Source organism: Tamandua tetradactyla, chromosome 26 (genome assembly GCF_023851605.1).
Source record: "Tamandua tetradactyla isolate mTamTet1 chromosome 26, mTamTet1.pri, whole genome shotgun sequence".
In the NCBI taxonomy this organism is placed as follows: Eukaryota; Metazoa; Chordata; class Mammalia; order Pilosa; family Myrmecophagidae; genus Tamandua; species Tamandua tetradactyla.
Window position 1 is genome coordinate 9,982,934 of NC_135352.1, and position 18,541 is coordinate 10,001,474.

The 18,541-nt window shown below is 37.8% G+C and overlaps 1 protein-coding gene across 2 annotated transcripts in view; it reads left to right on the forward strand.

Annotated features, from left to right (window-relative positions):
- The window catches only part of POFUT3 (protein O-fucosyltransferase 3), a 177,263-nt gene that overhangs the window by 71,575 nt on the left and 87,147 nt on the right, over positions 1 to 18,541 (forward strand). For both annotated transcript variants that reach the window (XM_077144728.1, XM_077144727.1), the window contains exon 3: positions 10 to 304. In XM_077144728.1, the coding sequence (XP_077000843.1) occupies positions 10 to 304 (295 nt within the window). The remainder of the gene's footprint in view (positions 1 to 9; positions 305 to 18,541) is intronic.

The following is an 18,541-nucleotide window of genomic DNA, read 5'->3' on the forward strand; positions in this document are numbered from 1 at the left end:
CTCTTTTAGGTAGCTGTGGAGCTGGGGAGATTTGAAAGGAAGAAGTTAAAAAATTCCAAACTGCAAGATGGGCAAATGAAAATGGAGGATAAGCCTATACATCCATATCCATTCCTTAAGAAAGGAGTGCTCACCCTGAAGGGGAAAAAAAAGTCGGAAACTGATATCTACCCTGTTATGCTCTGGTGGTCCCCACTGACTGGGGAAACTGGAAGGCTAGGCCAGTGTGGAGCAGATACTTGCTTCTTCACCATCAATCGTACTTACCTGCACCATCACATGACCAAAGCATTCCTCTTCTATGGTAAGTAGGGTTTTTGCCTTTCTCCTTTCACTGACTGTCATCTTATCTCAAATTCAAGCTCCATCATGTAACATCATAACTGAGTGTGGCCCCCACAGATGTGGGTTGTCCAGACCTCTTGATATTCAGGGAGGGACAAGAGCCATTTCTTCTTACCTTTTCGAGTTAGATGATGTACTTACTAAATTTGGTTTTTGTCACCTGTAATAATAGCCAAGAGATTTTGAGCCCCATAGTAGATGTTTAATTGGTAAAATATGCCAAGCACAATGTCCTTTATTTTATTGATGTCAGATGAGTCAGAAGTAAAAATGCAAAGATTGTGCAGTGTCAGCTTTCGGGAGCAGGTAGGTGTCCATCCCTTCTCTAGGCTGATGAGATATGCTGAGATTGAAGCACGGCTGAACCCAGGCATGGGTGGGTGATCAGGATGTTAGAAACCAGGGCTCCTGGGTGACAAGAGTGGTTTGGTGTGGTAACACAGAGAAGCAGACTAGACCAAACACAGGCAAGTTTAATTAGTTAAGTTAGGAAGGCAATGAAAGGAAATGTACTGTAGGGTGGGTGTGAGTGTGTGTCCAGGTACTGACTTTGGAGTACAGAGTAGAGATATTTTCAGTACTCTGCCTAACAACTAGATGAATAAAGCAGAGAATGGTTATAGCAGGAATCATATGGCATAGATGCTCCGTAAATTCCCACTGGTTAATCAGTGTTACAGGGCAGTGGGCACCAGCACCCTGGTTTAGGTAAGAAGCTGGAGAACTCCACGCTACTAAGAACCAGACATCGTGGGGTCCAGTCACTGGCCGCATTGCCCCAAGGGCTTGCTGATGTCCCAACGTACTTGCTCACCAGCTCTACCTTTGTAGGTCTGAGGAATGAAGGCTGCTTGTACAGGGCCAAGTTGATGGCTCATTTGTCCTAAGAGGGAACAATCTTAATAATAGCTATTATTTATTTCAAATATCATTTGACTGCAGATCCCACTGAAAGTATAATATAATATATGGTATTGTGTCATCCTCCTTTTTTACAATCCAAAAAGTTCTGAATTCTGAAATATATTTAGCTTTGATGGTTTTGGGTAAGTGATTATGGTTCCCTAGTCATGTTTGGAAATGAAACAGATTTCAAGGAATGAATTTGATGTCCCAAATTTTAATGAAAGACTCTGGAAATATTTCAGCTATACCCACACAAAAAGCATAGATAATTTAATGAGTACTTATGTAGCTACCAAAGCTTGAGAAAGAAAATATTACAAGCATATTTGAAATCCTCGGTGGATTCTCCCTGACACCATCCCATTTCCCTCCCTTATATCCAGAGGAAACCATAATCCTGAGGTTGGTTTTCATTGGTACCATGAATAGCCATATATAAAAATGATGACATAAATAATACATAGTGTTGTTTTGAATTTTCTAAAAATTGTATTAATAGTAGGATCTGGTAACTTTCTCTCTGTAATTCTCTTAGTGTTTTTTTAATTAAAAAAATTTAATAGTTTATATGTATTTCCATACTTTTATTTTTTTAACTCTTTTTATTGTATAGTATAACATATATACTAAACAAAAATATAAAAAAGCAATAGTTTTCAAAGCACTCTTCAACAAATGGTTACAGGACAGATCCCAGAGTTTGTCACACGCTACCATATGATCCTCTCGTATTTTTCCTTCTAGCTGCTCCAGAATATAGGAGGCTAGAGGGCTTAAATACTTTTTTTAAAAAAATTTTTTATTAATTAAAAAAAATTGCAAGAAACACAAACATTCCCAGCACATACATTCAGCAATTCACAATATCATCACATAGTTGCATATTCATCATCATGATCATTCCCAGAACATTAGCATCAATTCAGAAAAAAGAAATAAAAAGACAACAGAAAAATATAACAAACAGAAAAAAAAATTTTTTACAGGCCACACCCCTTACTAATCCCTTTCATTGATCACTAGCATTTCAAACTAAATCTATTTTAACATTTGTTCCCCCTATTATTTATTTTTATTCCATATGTTCCTCTCATCTGTTGACAAGGTAGATAAAAGGAGCATCAGACACAAGGTTTTCACAATCACACAGTCACATTGTGAAAGCTATATCATACAATCATCATCAAGAAACATGGCTACTGCAACACAGCTCTACATTTTCAGGCAGTTCCCTCCAGCCTCTCCATTACATCTTGGATAACAAGGTGATATCTACTTAATGCATAAGAGTAACCTCCAGGATAACCTCTAGACTCTGTTTGGAATCTCTCAGCTATTGACACTTTGTCTCATTTCACTCTTCCCCCTTTTGGTCGAGAAGGTTTTCTCAATCCCTTGATGCTGAATCTCAGCTCATTCTGGGATTTCTGTCGCACGCTGCCAGGAAGGTCTACACCCCTGGGAGTCATGTCCCACCTAGACAGGGGGAGGGTGGTGAGTCTGCTTGCTGTGTTGGCTGGAGAGAGAGGCCACATCTGAGCAACAAAAGAGGCTCTCTTGGGGGTGACTCTTAGGCTTAATTTTAAGTAGGCTTGACCTATCCCTGTGGGGTTAAGTTTCATATGAACAAACCCCAAGACTGGGGGCTCAGCCTATAGCTTTGGTTGTCCACACTGCTTGTGAGAATATCAAGAATTCAACTTGGGGGAGTTGAATTTTCCCCCATTCTCACTATTCCCCAAAGGGGACTTTGCAAATACTTTTCCACTCACTGATAAAATCACTCTTGGATTCATCTGGGCATCACCTGAACAAACCAACAAAATCTCATGTCCTATACAAAGTTCAATGTACTTAAGGTGTTGGATCAACTATCTACATAACTTATATTAGGAGATGCACTAGTCAAAGTATAGATTTGTACCAAATAAACATTTTTTGCTTTAGTCTCACACATTAGTTGAAATTTTAAAATATTAAGTACCATCTATATTCAGCACACTGCAGTAATGACGTTCTTTTGTTCTTCCTCATGCAAAAACATTTTTTAAATTTGTACATTTAGTCACTATCATTATACACTCTAGGCATTCCTAGATTACACCATCTCAGTCTTTATCGTCTATTTTTCTTTGTGATTTCATTTATGCCCTAGCCCTCCTCCCTCTATCATTCTCATATGCAGCTTCATTCAGTGTTTTAACATAATTGTATTACAGTTAGGTAATATTGTGCTGTCCATTTTAGAGTTTTTATATTCAGTCCTGTTGCACAATCTGTATCCCTTTAGCTCCAATTACCCAATATATTACCCTATTTCTGTCTCCTGATGGTCTCTGTTATCAAGGAAATATTCCAAGTTTATTCACTAATGTCAGTTCATATCAGTGAGACCATACAGTATTTGTCCTTTTGTTTCTGGCTAATCACACTCAGCATGATGTCCTTAAGGTCCATTCATGTTGTTACATACTTCATAACTTTATTCTGTCTTACAGCTGCATAATATTCCATCTTATGTAAATGTCACAGTTTGTTTAGCCAGCTTTCTGTTGATGGACATTTTGGCTGTTCCCATCTCTTGGTAATTGTTAATAATGCTGCTATAAACATTGGTGTGTAAATGTCCATTTGTGTCCTTGGCCTCGTGTCCTTTGACTAGAGACAGCATATAGATGGGTCCTGTTTTTCAATCCATTCTGCCAGACTATGTTTTTTGATTGGAGAGTTTAATCCATTAACATTCAGTGTTATTACTGCATGGGTAGTACTTTCTTCTACTATTTTGCCTTCTGGATTTTATATGTCATATCTAATTTTCCTTCTTTTTACCTTTACTCATAGTCTTCCTTTCTACACTCTTCTCCACACCTCTGTCTTCTGTCTTCGTATCTGTCTCTAGTGTTCCCTTTAGTATTTCTTCCAGAGCTGGTCTCTTGGTCACAAATTTTCTCAGTGATTTTTTTGTCTGAAAATGTTTTAATTTCTCCCTCATTTTTGAAGGACAATTTTGCTGGATATAGAATTCTTAGTTGGCTGTTTTTCTCTTTTAATAATTTAAATATATTATCCCACTGTCTTCTCGCCTCCATGGTTTCTGCTGAGAGATCTGTGCATAGTCTTATTGGGCTTCCCTTGTATGTGATGGATTGCTTTGCTCTTGCTGCTTTCTAGATCCTCTCTTTCTCTTTGACCTCTGACATTCTGATTATTAAATGTCTTGGAGTATGTCTATTTGGATCTATTCTCTTTGGGGTACGCTGCACTTCTTGGATCTGTAATTTTAAGTCTTTCATAAGTGTTGGGAAATTTTCAGTGATAATTTCCTCCAATTGTTTTTCTCCTCCTTTTCCCTTCTCTTCTCCTTCTGGGACACCCACAACATGTATATTCGTGCGCTTCATATTGTCTTTCAATTCCCTGAGTCCCTGCTTATATTTTTCCATTTTTTCCCCTATAGTTTCTGTTTCTTGTCAGATTTCAGATGTTCCGTCCTCCAGTTCAGAAATCCTATGTTCTGTCTCTTGAAATCTACCATTGTAGGTTTCCATTGTTTTTTTCATCTCTTCTACTGTGTCTTTCATTCCCATAAGTTCTGTGATTTGTTTTTTCAGACTTTCAGTTTCTTCTTTTTGTTCTTTCCTGGCCTTCTTTATATCCTCCCTCAATTCATTGATTTGTTTTTTGATGAGGTTTTCCATGTCTGTTCGTACATTCTGAATTAATTGTTTCAGCTCCTGTATGCCATTTGAATTGTTGGTTTGTTCCTTTGACTGGGCCATATCTTCAATTTTCCTAGTGTGATTTGTTATTTTTTGCTGGCATCTAGGCATTTAATTACCTTAATTAGTTTATTCTGGAGGTTGCTTTCACTTCTTTTATCTAGGGTTTTCTTGCTGGATGAATTTGTTGTCTATCTGTTCTTTGACATTCCGTTCAGCTTTATCTGGACCTTTAGCTTAAATTTTGTTTAACAGAAGAGAATTTTTCTGTTCTTGTTTTCTTGTTTCTTGCCCTGCTTGTGTGGTGCCTTTCCCCCACACACACTTAGGAGGGTCTACTTAGATATTATAGACCCCAGCCAGATTTTCCCAGACCAAACTGGCCTCCTATCAGGAGGAAAGAGTCACCTGTGTTGGTTTTCCCTGAGGGTGAGACCCAGCAGGTTGAAAGACTTTCCTGTGAAGTTTCTGGACTCTGTTTTTCTTATCCTGCCCAGTATGTGGAGCTTGTCTGACTGCAGGTCCCACCAGGATAAGATGATGCGGTACCTTTAACTTTGGCAGACTCTTCTTACTGGGGGCGTGTGGAGACAGAGGAGAGGTTGTAGGCTGGTTTTAATGACTTCAAATTACCAAGCCCTGGTGTCTGAATTCCTTGATGGAGGGATTCCACCTGAGTTGGGCTTCACCCCTCCCCTGGGGAAGGCACAAGCTCCAGATAAGCCCCCCAAAGAGCTCACTTCTGCCTATGCCTGAGGCAGTTGCAGCCTGAAAAGTCCTGCCGCTGTATCCAGAGGCAGTCAAACCTTTGTAGATACACAGCCACAAAAACCTCTGTTTCCTTCTTTTTTCCCCCCCTTTTTCTGTCAGTCCTGCCCCCTTGGCGCCGGGGCAAATATGAGCAACCTCCACTTTGATCAGGTTCACCTAAGCTGGGGGCCTATTTTTAGTAGTCAAAATTTGTTAATTAGTTCCACAATTGGCGTTTGATTGTGCCCAGTCCCTGCTGCTGGTAAAGTTCTTTCCTTTCCCCTCTGGGAAGCGGCCTGTGGGGGAGGGGCACTGGCTGCCACAGCTTTGGGAACTTGCGTTTCTGGGGGGTGCTAGCAGCCGGTCCAGCTGGTCCAGACCAGGGTACACTGTGTGTCTGGTCACTGACGTGGCCCCAGGAGCTGTTCTGTATTGTTTCTGGTTATTTAGCAGTTGTTCTGGAGGACAAACTAATATGCGCATGTTGTTAAGCCACCATCTTGACCCGGAAGTCCTTAAATACTTTTTTATCATCACAATCGACTTTTTTTTCCTTCTTTTTTTGTGAACAATAACATATATACAAAAAGCTATAAATTTCCAAGCACAGCACCATGATTAGTTGTAGAACATATTTCAGACTTTGACTTGGGCTACAATTTCACAATTTTAGGTTTTTATTTCTAGCTGCTCTAAGATACTGGAGACTAAAAGAGATACCAGCATTCATATTCATTTGTTAAGTCCTGCCTTCTATGTATAATTCCACCATTACCTTTGATCTTTCAGTACCTCTCTTTGGAGCGTTTGGACTATGGCATCTCCAAATTTTTTATATTGGAAGGGTCTGTCACTAATGTGGGGTAGGGAGTTGGAACTATCTGATGTTCTGGAGAGCCTGGGCTAGATTTCAGGATTTATCTGGACCAGGAACTCATCTGGAGGTTGTAGGTTTCTGGAAAGTTACTGTAGTGCCTGGAACCCTTGTGGTATCTTATATATTGCCCTAGGTGTTCTTTAGGATTGGCTGCAATGGTCCTGGTTGGGGATTGGCAGGTTATGATAGGTACCAAACTCTACCTGAAGCTTGTATAAATGCAACCTCCAGAGTAACCTCTCGACTCTATTTGAACTCTCTCTGCCACTGATACTTTATTAATTACCCTTCTTTTCCCCCTTTTGGTCAAGATGTAATTGTTGATCCCACGGTGCCAGGTCTGGATTTTTCTCTGGGAGTCATCTCCCTCTCTTAATGGTTTTTGAGTTTTTTAATGTTGGATGCTTATAGCACTAGTTCATCCCTTTTCACTGTTGTATTGTATTCCATTGTATTTATAGATCACAGTTTGCTCAACCATTTTCCTTTTGTTGGAGATTAGATTATTTTAAAAATTTTATTTATTATAAAGTGTTACAATAAACACTCTTATATGTGTGAGATTTCTCGAGGTTTTATACCTTGTAGTGAAATAACTGGGTATGAATTTAACTTTCCTAAATATTGCCAAACCAATATATCTAAATCGTTGTATCATGGTCATTATCTTTTAAGCATTTTACATTTTTAAACATGCTATTCCTATATCTCTGAATAATGTACTTGTTACTTCTTGACTTTTCAATTTTAGGCATCTATATATTGATTCTTATTATGGAAGTTCAGTATTTAACTCTCTTTTCTCACTCCCACCTCAACACACATGCTCAATTTCTAATTCCCCACACTCTAAAGTTATATAGTAATTTTAGATAGATTAATATGATGGTTTGAAGCTACTATGTACCCCAGAAAAGCCATGTCCTTTAATACTCATTCAATATTGCTGGGTGGGAGCTTTTTTATTACTTCCGTGGAAATATGACCCACCCAATTGTGGGTGGTAACTTTTGATAAGATGGTTTCCATGGAGATATGTCTCCACCCATTCAAGTTGGGGTTGCTTACTGGAGCCCTTTAAGAGGGAAACATTTTGGAAAAAGCTTTAGACAAAGTTAACAGAATGGACAGAGCCTGGGGAAGCCACTGAAGAAGCCTAGAGAGAAAGCTAGCAGACTTTGCCATGTGCCTTTCCAGCTGAAAGGGAAATCCTAAACATCATTGGCCTTCTTGAACCAAGGTATCTTTCCCTGGACACCTTAATTTGGACATTTTTATAGGCTTGCCTTAATTTGGACATTTTTATGGCCTAGAACTATAAACTTGCAACTTAATACATTCCCTTTTTTAAAAAGCCATTCCATTTCTGGTATATTGCATTCTGGCAGCTTGCAAACTAGAACAATTAACATTCAAAGTTTTCATCAGTTTGACTATAATAAATGCTATTAATACGAGCCATGTAGTAAACTAAGATTTTTTTTTTCTTTCCCTGCAGACTTTGTTGTTTTTCCTGGAATAGCTAATACATTAGGTATTCTATTAATTTTGTCTTCTTAAACCTTTCTTGGTTTATGCCTTTATTTTAGTGTTTCTGAGAAAGGTTCATGGAAGCTAAGTTTTTAGACTTCGCATGTGTGAAAATGCATTAACTTTACCCTTAACTTGATTGATAGTTGGTTTGGTATGGAATTTTGGACTACGAATTATTTTCCTTCAGAGTTTTTTTTTTTTTTCTCATGGGCATGCACCAGGAAACAAACCCGGGTCTCCGGCCTGGCAGATGAGAACTCTGCCTGCTGAGCCACCATGGCTTGCCCTCGTTCAGAGTTTTTAAGGCATTTTTCCCCCACTATCTTTTAGCTTCAGTGTTACTATCAAGCAGTCCAAAGCTCTTCTTATTCCCCATCCTTTATATATAGCTTATTCCCCACCTTCTTCTCTGGAAACATATAGAATCTTCTCCTTTTCACCAGTTTAGATATTCAGTAATGATTGCCTTTTACTGAGGTAGGCACTCAAATGTGTGGTTGCTAGGGAGGCTAAAAATTAGTATTTATTTTGGTGAATTTTCCCGCACTCACAGCTCTACAGATTCAGACACTTAATTGAAAAAAAATATTTTTATTGAGATATCTTCACACACAAAAAGTCCATCCAAAGCATACAATCAGTGGTTTACAATATCATCACATCGTTGTAGCACTGTGGTCATTTTTAGAACATTTGCATCACTCCATCAGACACTTAATTTTGTTTGAACACTGAAAAAATATTTTCCTTTCAGGGATGTATTTGCTTCCACGTAAATTCCTAGGAGACTTATGTGTCAACCAGAATACTTCTGGCTTGATTTTCATGAATCATACTCAGATCTTGTTACTCTCCATCTCCTAAAACCATAAGTGACTCCCACTGAGAACTGAACACATTTATTTTTATTAGTCTAGCATTCAAGACTTGTCTATGGTCTGACTCCAACTTCCTTCCAAGCGTAACATCTGTGACTCTATCACTTAAATTCTATATTCAAAAGTCAAGCTGGACTAGTTGCCACTTTAGGCATAAACCACAAATGTTTCTAATTTAGCACTATTCTTTCAGCTTCTGTGTCCTGGAATGTCCTTTTTGTGTTTGTCTTATCAAAATAATCCATGAGTAACCACCATTTTATTGGCAATTTGGATGAAAAATATATGTTCTGATGTTTAAGATGATTTTCTTGAGAATGAGATGTTACCTAACTGTAATATAGCATGAAATGTCATCTATATCATAAGAGAAATGTAAACCAGCCTTATGGGAGAGAAACCATATGACTGGAGGGATCAGGAAAGGCTTCATGAAACCTACTTCATGAAACAGGAGAAATTTGAAAATTGAAGTGGGCCTAGAATGATAATGGATTGGTCTGTATTGGGTTTGGAAGACATTTTGGTATGAGAAGCAGCATGAATAGGGGTTACTGAGGAAAAATATTATGGGTAATATTTAAGTACAGTCAGGGCATTGGTTGGCCATAGCATAGTTTTATGTAATGGAAAGATAAGGATTGAAAGACACATTGGGATCTCAAGTTAGAGGGTGGTGTTGAGGAGCCACTAGGAGTTGAATGGCCTTCTAAAAAAGAGCTCACATAGGACACTTATGGATACATCAGTCCATCTTTGTGTCTTTTCCTTATGCTTCTCCCTGTATCTTGTATTGTGCCTTATATGCTTTAGGTGCTCAGAAAATATTCTTAGAGACTTAAAGCTTCAAGTGACCTGAGAGTCTACCCTCCTTTATGTAATGGTGGGAGGACAGATTCAGGGAGATTAAGAGATGTGCCACAATTTCACAGTAGTTACAGTTGAGCTGGGTGGAGATCAAGGTCTCCTGATACCTGATCCAGGGCTCTTTCGACTATACTGTATTTGAATGTACACTCATGAGTATAATTAAACCTGGATATTTGGTTTTTAGAGTTGCTTAAGGTGTATGTTTCTGACAAACTGAATTAGAAGTTCAGTTAACTAGGAACTCATTACTAAGATCTGTTTAACAAAGTAGAATGAAGACAACTCACTTTTCTTTCTGAGGGTTCCAAATTCTAATCAAATAGGTTACTTGAAACTGCAAAAAGTAGGGACAAATGGCCCACCTACTCACATTTGTCATTCACTCACCTCTTGCCCTGATTAGCTTTGGAGGTGCAGGCAGATCGCAAAATAGCAACTCTCCTGTGTACAGATAGGGCCCCCTCCTCCACTTAGATGTTCCTGGCCAGGTGGGTGGGAGGAGACAGAACCTGGCCTACTGTCCTCTTTCGTTTCTCAGGCATGAGGTAGGCATTACTCCTCAGTGTCTCAAAACTGAAAGGAATGTATCTCAAAGTTCCTTAAATTGTGTCTTTGAAGCAGGGGATTAGAGCAGCGCTATGGTGCTCCCCAAAGAAATCTCTTCATTGTTCTCCTCACACCTCTTCTCTCACTCCTTTCTATATGGTTGACCTTCATGCAGAATGCAAGCTTTACAAAGTAGTTTCTCCTTCATTGCCTCTTTAAATCCTGAAGCGGGGGGAGCTCTGGGGATTTTTGTTTCACAATTACTTTGGTATATTGGTATCTGTCTGATCAGTTCCATTCTATCATCCAGTTTGCCTCTGTAGAGTTACCACATGCCAGACCCCTTGCCCTGTGGTGCAGAAGCCCAGAAAATAAGACTTTCAATTGATTATATTGCAATTGATTCAGTTACACCCTTGATGGATTTCCTTACATTGACCTCCTGGGCCATCTTGACTGTACTGGGTATCTCCTGAGGCTTCTTGGGTGACATACCTATGAACCATTCTCTGGGGGATAGATTTCTGCTGATCCCATCCATTTTTTGTGGATTCTTACGAGTTGTTCTCTCTAGAGGTTGACTTTTTTCTCTGTCCCTTTGTATTGAATGAAGTTAGTAGAGCTCATTGTTAGTAGCATGTCGGATTGACTAAGACTTATTTGGGAGGTGGCAAAGAAATGGGCTTAATTGGAATGTTATTGGCAATAAGAAAGTTTAATATGAAAAAGAAGGCCATAACCAGTGATAGATTGTATATATACTTTTGCTATAATCAAACCTTTTTTTGAATGGACATTTCAATTTATTCAAACAAATTGTTACATGTATAATACTTTATAGGCTATAGGTAAAACCAGGCACAGAAACTAGCTGAGATTCCTCCAGTGACTTCCCATCTTACTACAATTTCAAGCCCTTACCATGTCCTCTCTAGCTCCCTCCTTTCCACACTGATCCATCACTGTCCCTCAAACATGGAAAACTAACTCCTTCCTGCCTCAGGGCCTTTTACTAGTTCCTCCCCTGGGATATTCTTTCCTGGCTGACTCCTTCACACCAGATGAGTCTCTGTCCGAATGACATTTTCTCAGAGAGGCCTTTTTCCTCATTTTCTTTCTAAAATATGCTCTCCTCTCATACCAATCTCTAATGGCATAAACACTTATCCTATCTTTTTATTTCTCCATAACACCCATCATCCCCTGAAATTCTCTTACTAATTTGATCAACTAATGTGTTGATTCGTTGATCAGTTTTTTTCCCCACACAGGCCCAGGCACTTTGTTTTGTTCACTGCTGTAGCTCCAGTACTTAGTACAGCCCATAGCAGGCATTAGTTCATATTGTTGAGTAAATGATTAACAAGCAAATTTGACCTGTCCTCACATAAAATTGGGGAGGAAATTGGATAACTGGCATTTTTTGTCTTCATTTTGCCGAGAACTGTAATAAGTTGAGTAATGGCCCTCCGAGATATCAGATCCAAATCCCAGATCCTGAAAATGTTACCTTACATGGAAAAAGTGCCTGTGCAGATGTGATTAAGGAGCTTGACAGAGAGCTATTGTCTTGAGTTATCTGGGTGGGCCCTAAATGTAATCACAAGTATCCTTATGAGAGAGAGGAAAGGGATATTTGGCACACATTAATGAGAAGAAAATCATGTGATGGAAACAGAAGGAGACAGAGGCAGAGGGAGAAGGTACTACATCACTGGCTTTGGAGATAAGAATGCTGGCAGCCACTGGCAGCTGGAAGAGGCAAGGAACAGTTTTCCCTAGATCCTACAGAAAAAGTTGCAACCCTGCGTACCCCTTGATTCAGGCGCAGTGATTGTGATTTTGGACTGCCTCCAGAATTATGAGAGAATAAATTTCTTCTGTGTTTAAACCACCCAGTTTGTGGTATTTTGTTACAGCACCCGTAGGAAACTAGCATGGGCACATTGGATCTTGAAATCTTACCTGGCTCATCCAGGTTGTACCTGGGACCCTTCTTGGTCCAGTTCATTAGACCCAAGGATTAAAGCCCTGTTTCATTTACAGTTAGTTTTTAGCTTTATCATAGATGTTCATGCACAAGAGTTGAGTCAAACATTTGGTAAAAGGCTTATTTTAGAGAAACCGCAGGTTCTGTGCCCATTTTTCGGTTGCTAGAGGCAACAACTTTCAGCTCTTTTAGGTGACTTTTTTGGTATGTCTTGCTTCCTTCTAAGTAACACCCTTATATTAGCATTTCCTGATTTTTAGTTTTTAGATGTATTTTAACTTTAGATATTATCCATTGACCTATCAAACGGAGATTGCAGTTAGCTTATTGTAAGTGTTTACATTAATTATTATAACTCATGTAGTTGCAATTTGTAACTCAGCTATGTAGTTTGATGGCTCTCAATGGCAGTATTTTTAGCGGTTTTTCTCTTGGGATGGTCAGATTTTCTAGAATATTTCTTTCCTTTTTTTTTTTTCTTTTACAAACGCATTTCATTATTTATTTAGATGTTTAAGCTCTCGCACTAATTTTTTACAAGCTAATGGACCCTGACAAATTATTTCTCCCATAAGGCTATAACCACACATTCCCAGGTTGAGGGCAGTGCTTGGTGGCTCAGTGGCTGAATTCTCACCTCCCATGCCGGAGACCTGGGTTCGCTTCCTAGTGCCTGCCCTTGTTAAAAAAAAAAAAAAAAAAAATATATATATATATATATATATATGGTTGAACTAACATTAATACACATCACCATTTATCAATTATCCAAATTATAAAACAAATTATCAAGTATCCAAATATTAAGTTATACAGCAAAAGGCATTTAAGTATTAGATTTCTGCTGAATCATTAGCAGAAATCTACTTTTTTTTGCAAGAGAGGTTGGGGAAAAAAGGAAAAAAATTGCACCTTGAACAAAAATAATAGTTGGTAAACAACTTCCAACAGATATGGAAAAAAATTACAAGAATTTCAGAAATTTTAATGAAGAATTATTGTGGTTACCCTAACAAAGCATCTCTACATTAAAAAAAATTGCTAAATTAAACAGCATATTCTACATGTTCTGCACAAGTCAAAAACAACATTTTAATTGCTCTTTGATTATCTTTCATTGTCATTGTGGGTTTAGGCTCTTAAAAAAATCTCTCTACTGCCACTTTAATAGTTAATCTCCCATTTTTAACAGTAAAGCTATGTTTATTCATGGTTTTTCTGACTATTTAAAGAAAATGAGAGTTTGAATTGACTAAGTCTTGGACAAGGAGGAAGAAAATACATTTGGGCTATGTACCATCCAAAGCATGAATGCCACACATCTTGTATCTTTATCTTAACACTTGGATATGATTGTCAGTTTCCCCAAATAAAACCTTCAGCCAAGGTTAATTACAAGAAGAAATGGCTAAATATAATAAAAAGAAGAGATGGCTATCATTAGATTAGAAGCATATGGTATTATGTCCATGCCTGTGCAGGTTTGAAACTGTTATGTACCTCAGAAAAGCCATATTCTTTTAATCCAGTCTTCTGGGTGCATACTTATTTTTGTGGGCAGGATCTTTCAATTAGGTTGTTTCCATGAAAATGTGACCTACCCAATTGTGGGTGGGATCTTCTGATTAGATTATTCCCATGGAGATGTGACCCTCCACCCATTCAAGGACTGGAGTTCTTAAAAGAGCTCACAGAGTGAGAGATTGTTCAGAGCTGCCATAGTGAGCAGAGAGGTGAAACATTTGGAGAGGAAGAAGGAGCTTAGAGAGCCATTTGAACTCAGAAGCTGGGATAGAAGGACGGCAGATGTCACTGTGTACCTTCCCGTGTGACAGAAAAACCCCGGCTGTGATCAGCCTTTCTTGAGAGAACGTATTCTCTTGTTGGTGCATTAATTTGGGCATTTTCATGGCCTTAGAGTTATAACTTGTAACTTAATAAATCCCCTGTATAAAAGCCAGGCCACTTCTGGTATATGGCATTCTGGCAGCATGGGCAAACTAAACAATGCCTAACAAGAAGTAGATGCAAACGTGGTATTCATTTAGGTATCCAGATGGTTGGTAGGAAAGTGAAAAAATGAAAATCCTGGTCAAAACTTTGGTCCTTATAATGGAAGCTGTGATGGGTTTGTGGCCATGTAATATAAAGTATGGATCATTCCTTTAACCTGGGTCAAATTCTTTTCCATCTCCAGGAAGTTTCTGCAAGTGAATGTTGAAGTGTAAACCCCAAATTCTCTGCCATTTAGTGATTTTCTGCTAAGCATGTGGTCCCTAAAGCTAACTTATCCTAAGAACATACTTTTCTTTTTTTTTTTAAACAACCTAACCGCCTAGGTCCCATTGCATATCACTCATTCATAATCTTCAGGGTTGAGGTTTCATAGTCTGTCAGATACCTGTCAATTTGACTACATGGGAAATTGGTTTGAGAAGCATTTTGCAGAGATTTTGGCAAGTGTAGGAAGAGTTGGCTAAAGACTTGAAAACAAAACAAAAAAAATTTTCAAGAAAGGGAGAATTTGACCATAATATACTGGTTTGGCTCAGCAGTTTAGCAGATTTACAGTTGTAATAATGAAATCACCAAGTATAGACTTAAAATTGGATGATATAGGAGAGTTCATTGTACATCTTCCATAGCATCAAGGAAACAGGTACTAATTAAACCTGAAAAATCAAGAAATAGCACAATAAACATATTATTTAGACATTTTTGAAGTGTAAATGCAGAAGAAAGACTTGAAAGAATGGAAAGTAGTAACGTCTGACATGTGGAAGTAGGGAGTGTGTGGGGACGTGGCTGAGCCAGGAAACTGCTGTCTTTTATAACCAGCCTGATAGTACTCTTTCACATTTTTTTTGGTTTAACACAGATATGTTCATCATAGCATCCTCAATAACATAAAAAATTCTGATGGCTATTCATGAACATGCTTTTTCTAAAAAAAAAAGAAAGGAAAAGCTTTATTGCAATAATGAATAGAGATCACAAAATTTCCCATTTAAATCATATTCAATTCAGTAGTATTAATTATATTCACAGTGTTGTGTTACCATTACTGACATCTGTTACTTCTCTTTTTCATCATTTCAAACAGAAACTGTGCACCCATTAGGCCGGAATTAGCTCTTCCTGCCCCACCCTATACTGTTCTTGGTAAACTATAAACTACCATCTTTTTGTATGAAATTTGGCTCTTCTAGGGATTTTATATAAGTGAGATTATAAAATATTTGCCCTTTTATGTTTGGTTTATTTCATTCAACATGATGTCTTCAAATTTCATCCATATTATGGACCTCATTCCTTTTTATGGCTGAATAATGTTCTGTTGTATGACTATGTCACCTTGTATCTATCCATTCATCTGTTGATGGACACTGGGTTATAAAGAACTACCACAACTCAACAATAAAAACACAACCCAATTTAAGAATGGTCAAAGGGCTTGAATAGATATTTCTCCAAAGAAGATATACACATGGTCGATAAGCACATTTTGAAAAAATCCTCGATATCATTGGTCATCAGGGAAGTGCAATCAAAACCCAAATAATAAACTACTTCATACCTACTGGATGGCTATAATTAAAAAAAAAAGAAAATAATGAATATTGACAAGGATGTGGAGACATAGGAATGCTAATACATTGTTGGTGGCACTGTAGGATGGAAAATCCACTGTGGAAATCATTTTGGTGGTTTCTCAGAAAATTGAAGATAGAATTACCACATGATCTGGCAATCCACTTCTTGATATATGCTCCAAAGAATTGAAGGCAGAGACTTGTACAGATATTTGTACACCAACATTTATAGCAGCATCGGCCTTATAGTACTATTTCACTTTAAAAGTGTGTGTGGGTATTAATTTGCTGTTAATGAAAATTTAATTAACAAAGACATTTTGTCTTAGTGGATAGTCACGCGCAAAGGCAGTGACATCAGTTATTAATAAATTATGCAATTCTTAGGCTCATGATTTATCAAGATACCTTTTGGGCAGATCATTAATTATGCAAAGACATTAATATATCTTACAGCTAAAGTACTTATTTCCATCATGAAAAAAATTACATTTCAACATTCCTTGATTTATAGTCTTTTCACCTGAAAAGAATTTAATCAACTGAGTTTTTGTTAGCTTTAGTTTGGTATAAGGACAAAAGTCTTTCGTGTTTAGTTTTAAGGGTTGTTTAGTCAGGACTAGGAATTTCATAGCCTTCTTTCTTTCTTTCTTTTTTTTAATTAATTTTTAAAATACCAAAAAACACCAAACAAATGCAAACATTCTAACTTTTTTTTTTTCAATTTCTCTTACATTTTATTTTTCTTTCATCACTTGTGGGTTTGTCTGTGTCATGTTCCTTTTTTTTTTTTTTACTAATTAACGGAAAAAAAAGAAATTAACATTCTTTAATGTTAATTAAACATTAAAACTTTTGATCATTCCGTTCTACATATATAATCAGTAATTCACAATATCATCACATAGTTACATATTCATCATCACAATTATTTCTTGGAACATTTGCATCTATTCAGAAAAAGAAATAAGAAGAAAACAGAAAAAAATTCATACATACCATACCCCCCACCCTTCCCCCTCACCAATCACCAGCATTGCAATCTAAATTTATTTTAACACTTGTTCCCCCTATTATTCATCTTTATTCCATACGTTTTACTCATCTGTTGATAAGGTAGATAAAAGGAGCATCAGACACAAGGTTTTCACAATCACACAGTCACATTGTGAAAGTCATATCGTTATACAGTCATCTTTAAGAGACATTCATAGCCTTATTTCTGATTTAGTCTCCTCTTTACTTTTTAAACCTCTGTTCTTGTAAATAGCATTTAATAATATAAAGATTAAAGGAAGAGCAAAAAGTGGTTGAAAATCTGGAAGCAGTTCTCAGGATAACCTTAAAAGTCTGAAAGGAAGCACAGATGATCTAAGTGCCAAAGTCAGGCGCTTCATTTCTGGTTGGCATCAGGCAGAGTTGACAGATTTCATGACTGCAGTTTCAGCAATTTGGGCCAATGGAAATGCTGGCACAGGGCCAGTTCTAGGCAGACTCTCTGATACTCGATAATCCTTCCAGATAACTGGCAGCTCCACTCTTCAGAGCTGACCACTGCATTGAAGGGACAGACAACTGCCTCTCATAGATCCACAAAATAAAGCCTTGCAGCTCTCATTGATGCATTTCTTTTCTTTTTTTTTTACATTTCACCCTTTATTTTTTATTTAATTTTTTATTAATTAAAAAAATTACAAGAAACACAAACATTCCCAACACATACACTCAGCAATTCACAATATCATCACATAGTTGCATATTCATCATCATCATCATTTCCCAGAACATTAGCATCAATTCAGAAAAAGAAATAAAAAGGCAACAGAAAAATATAACAAACAGAAAAAAAAATTTTACAGGCCATACCCCTTACTAATCCCTTTCATTGATCACTAGCATTTCAAACTAAATCTATTTTAACATTTGTTCCCCCTATTATTTATATTCCATATGTTCCTCTCGTCTGTTGACAAGGTAGATAAAAGGAGCATCAGACACAAGGTTTTCACAATCACACAGTCACATTGTGAAAGCTGTATCATTATACAATCATCATTAAGAAACATGGCTACTGGAACACAGCTCCACATTTTCAGGCAGTTCCCTCCATCCTCTCCATTACATCTTGAATAACAAGATGATATCTACTTGATGCATAAGAATAACCTCCAGGATAACCTCTCGACTCTGTTTATAACGGAATCTCTCAGCCGTTGACACTTTGTCTCATTTCACTCTTCCCCCTTTTGGTTGAGAAGGTTTTCTCAATCCCTTGATGCTAAGTCTCAGCTCATTCTAGGGTTTTTCTCAATCCCTTGATGCTGAGTCTCCGCTCATTCCAAGATCTCTGTTCCACGTTGCCAGGTAGGTCCACACCCCTGGGAGTCATGTCTTACGCAGAGAGGGGTAGGGTGGTGAGACTGCTCGTTGTGTTGGCTGGAGAGAGGGGCCACATCTGAGCAACAAAAGAGTCTCTCTTGGGGGTGACTCTTAGGCCTAAATTTTAAGTAGACTTGACCTATCCTTTGTGG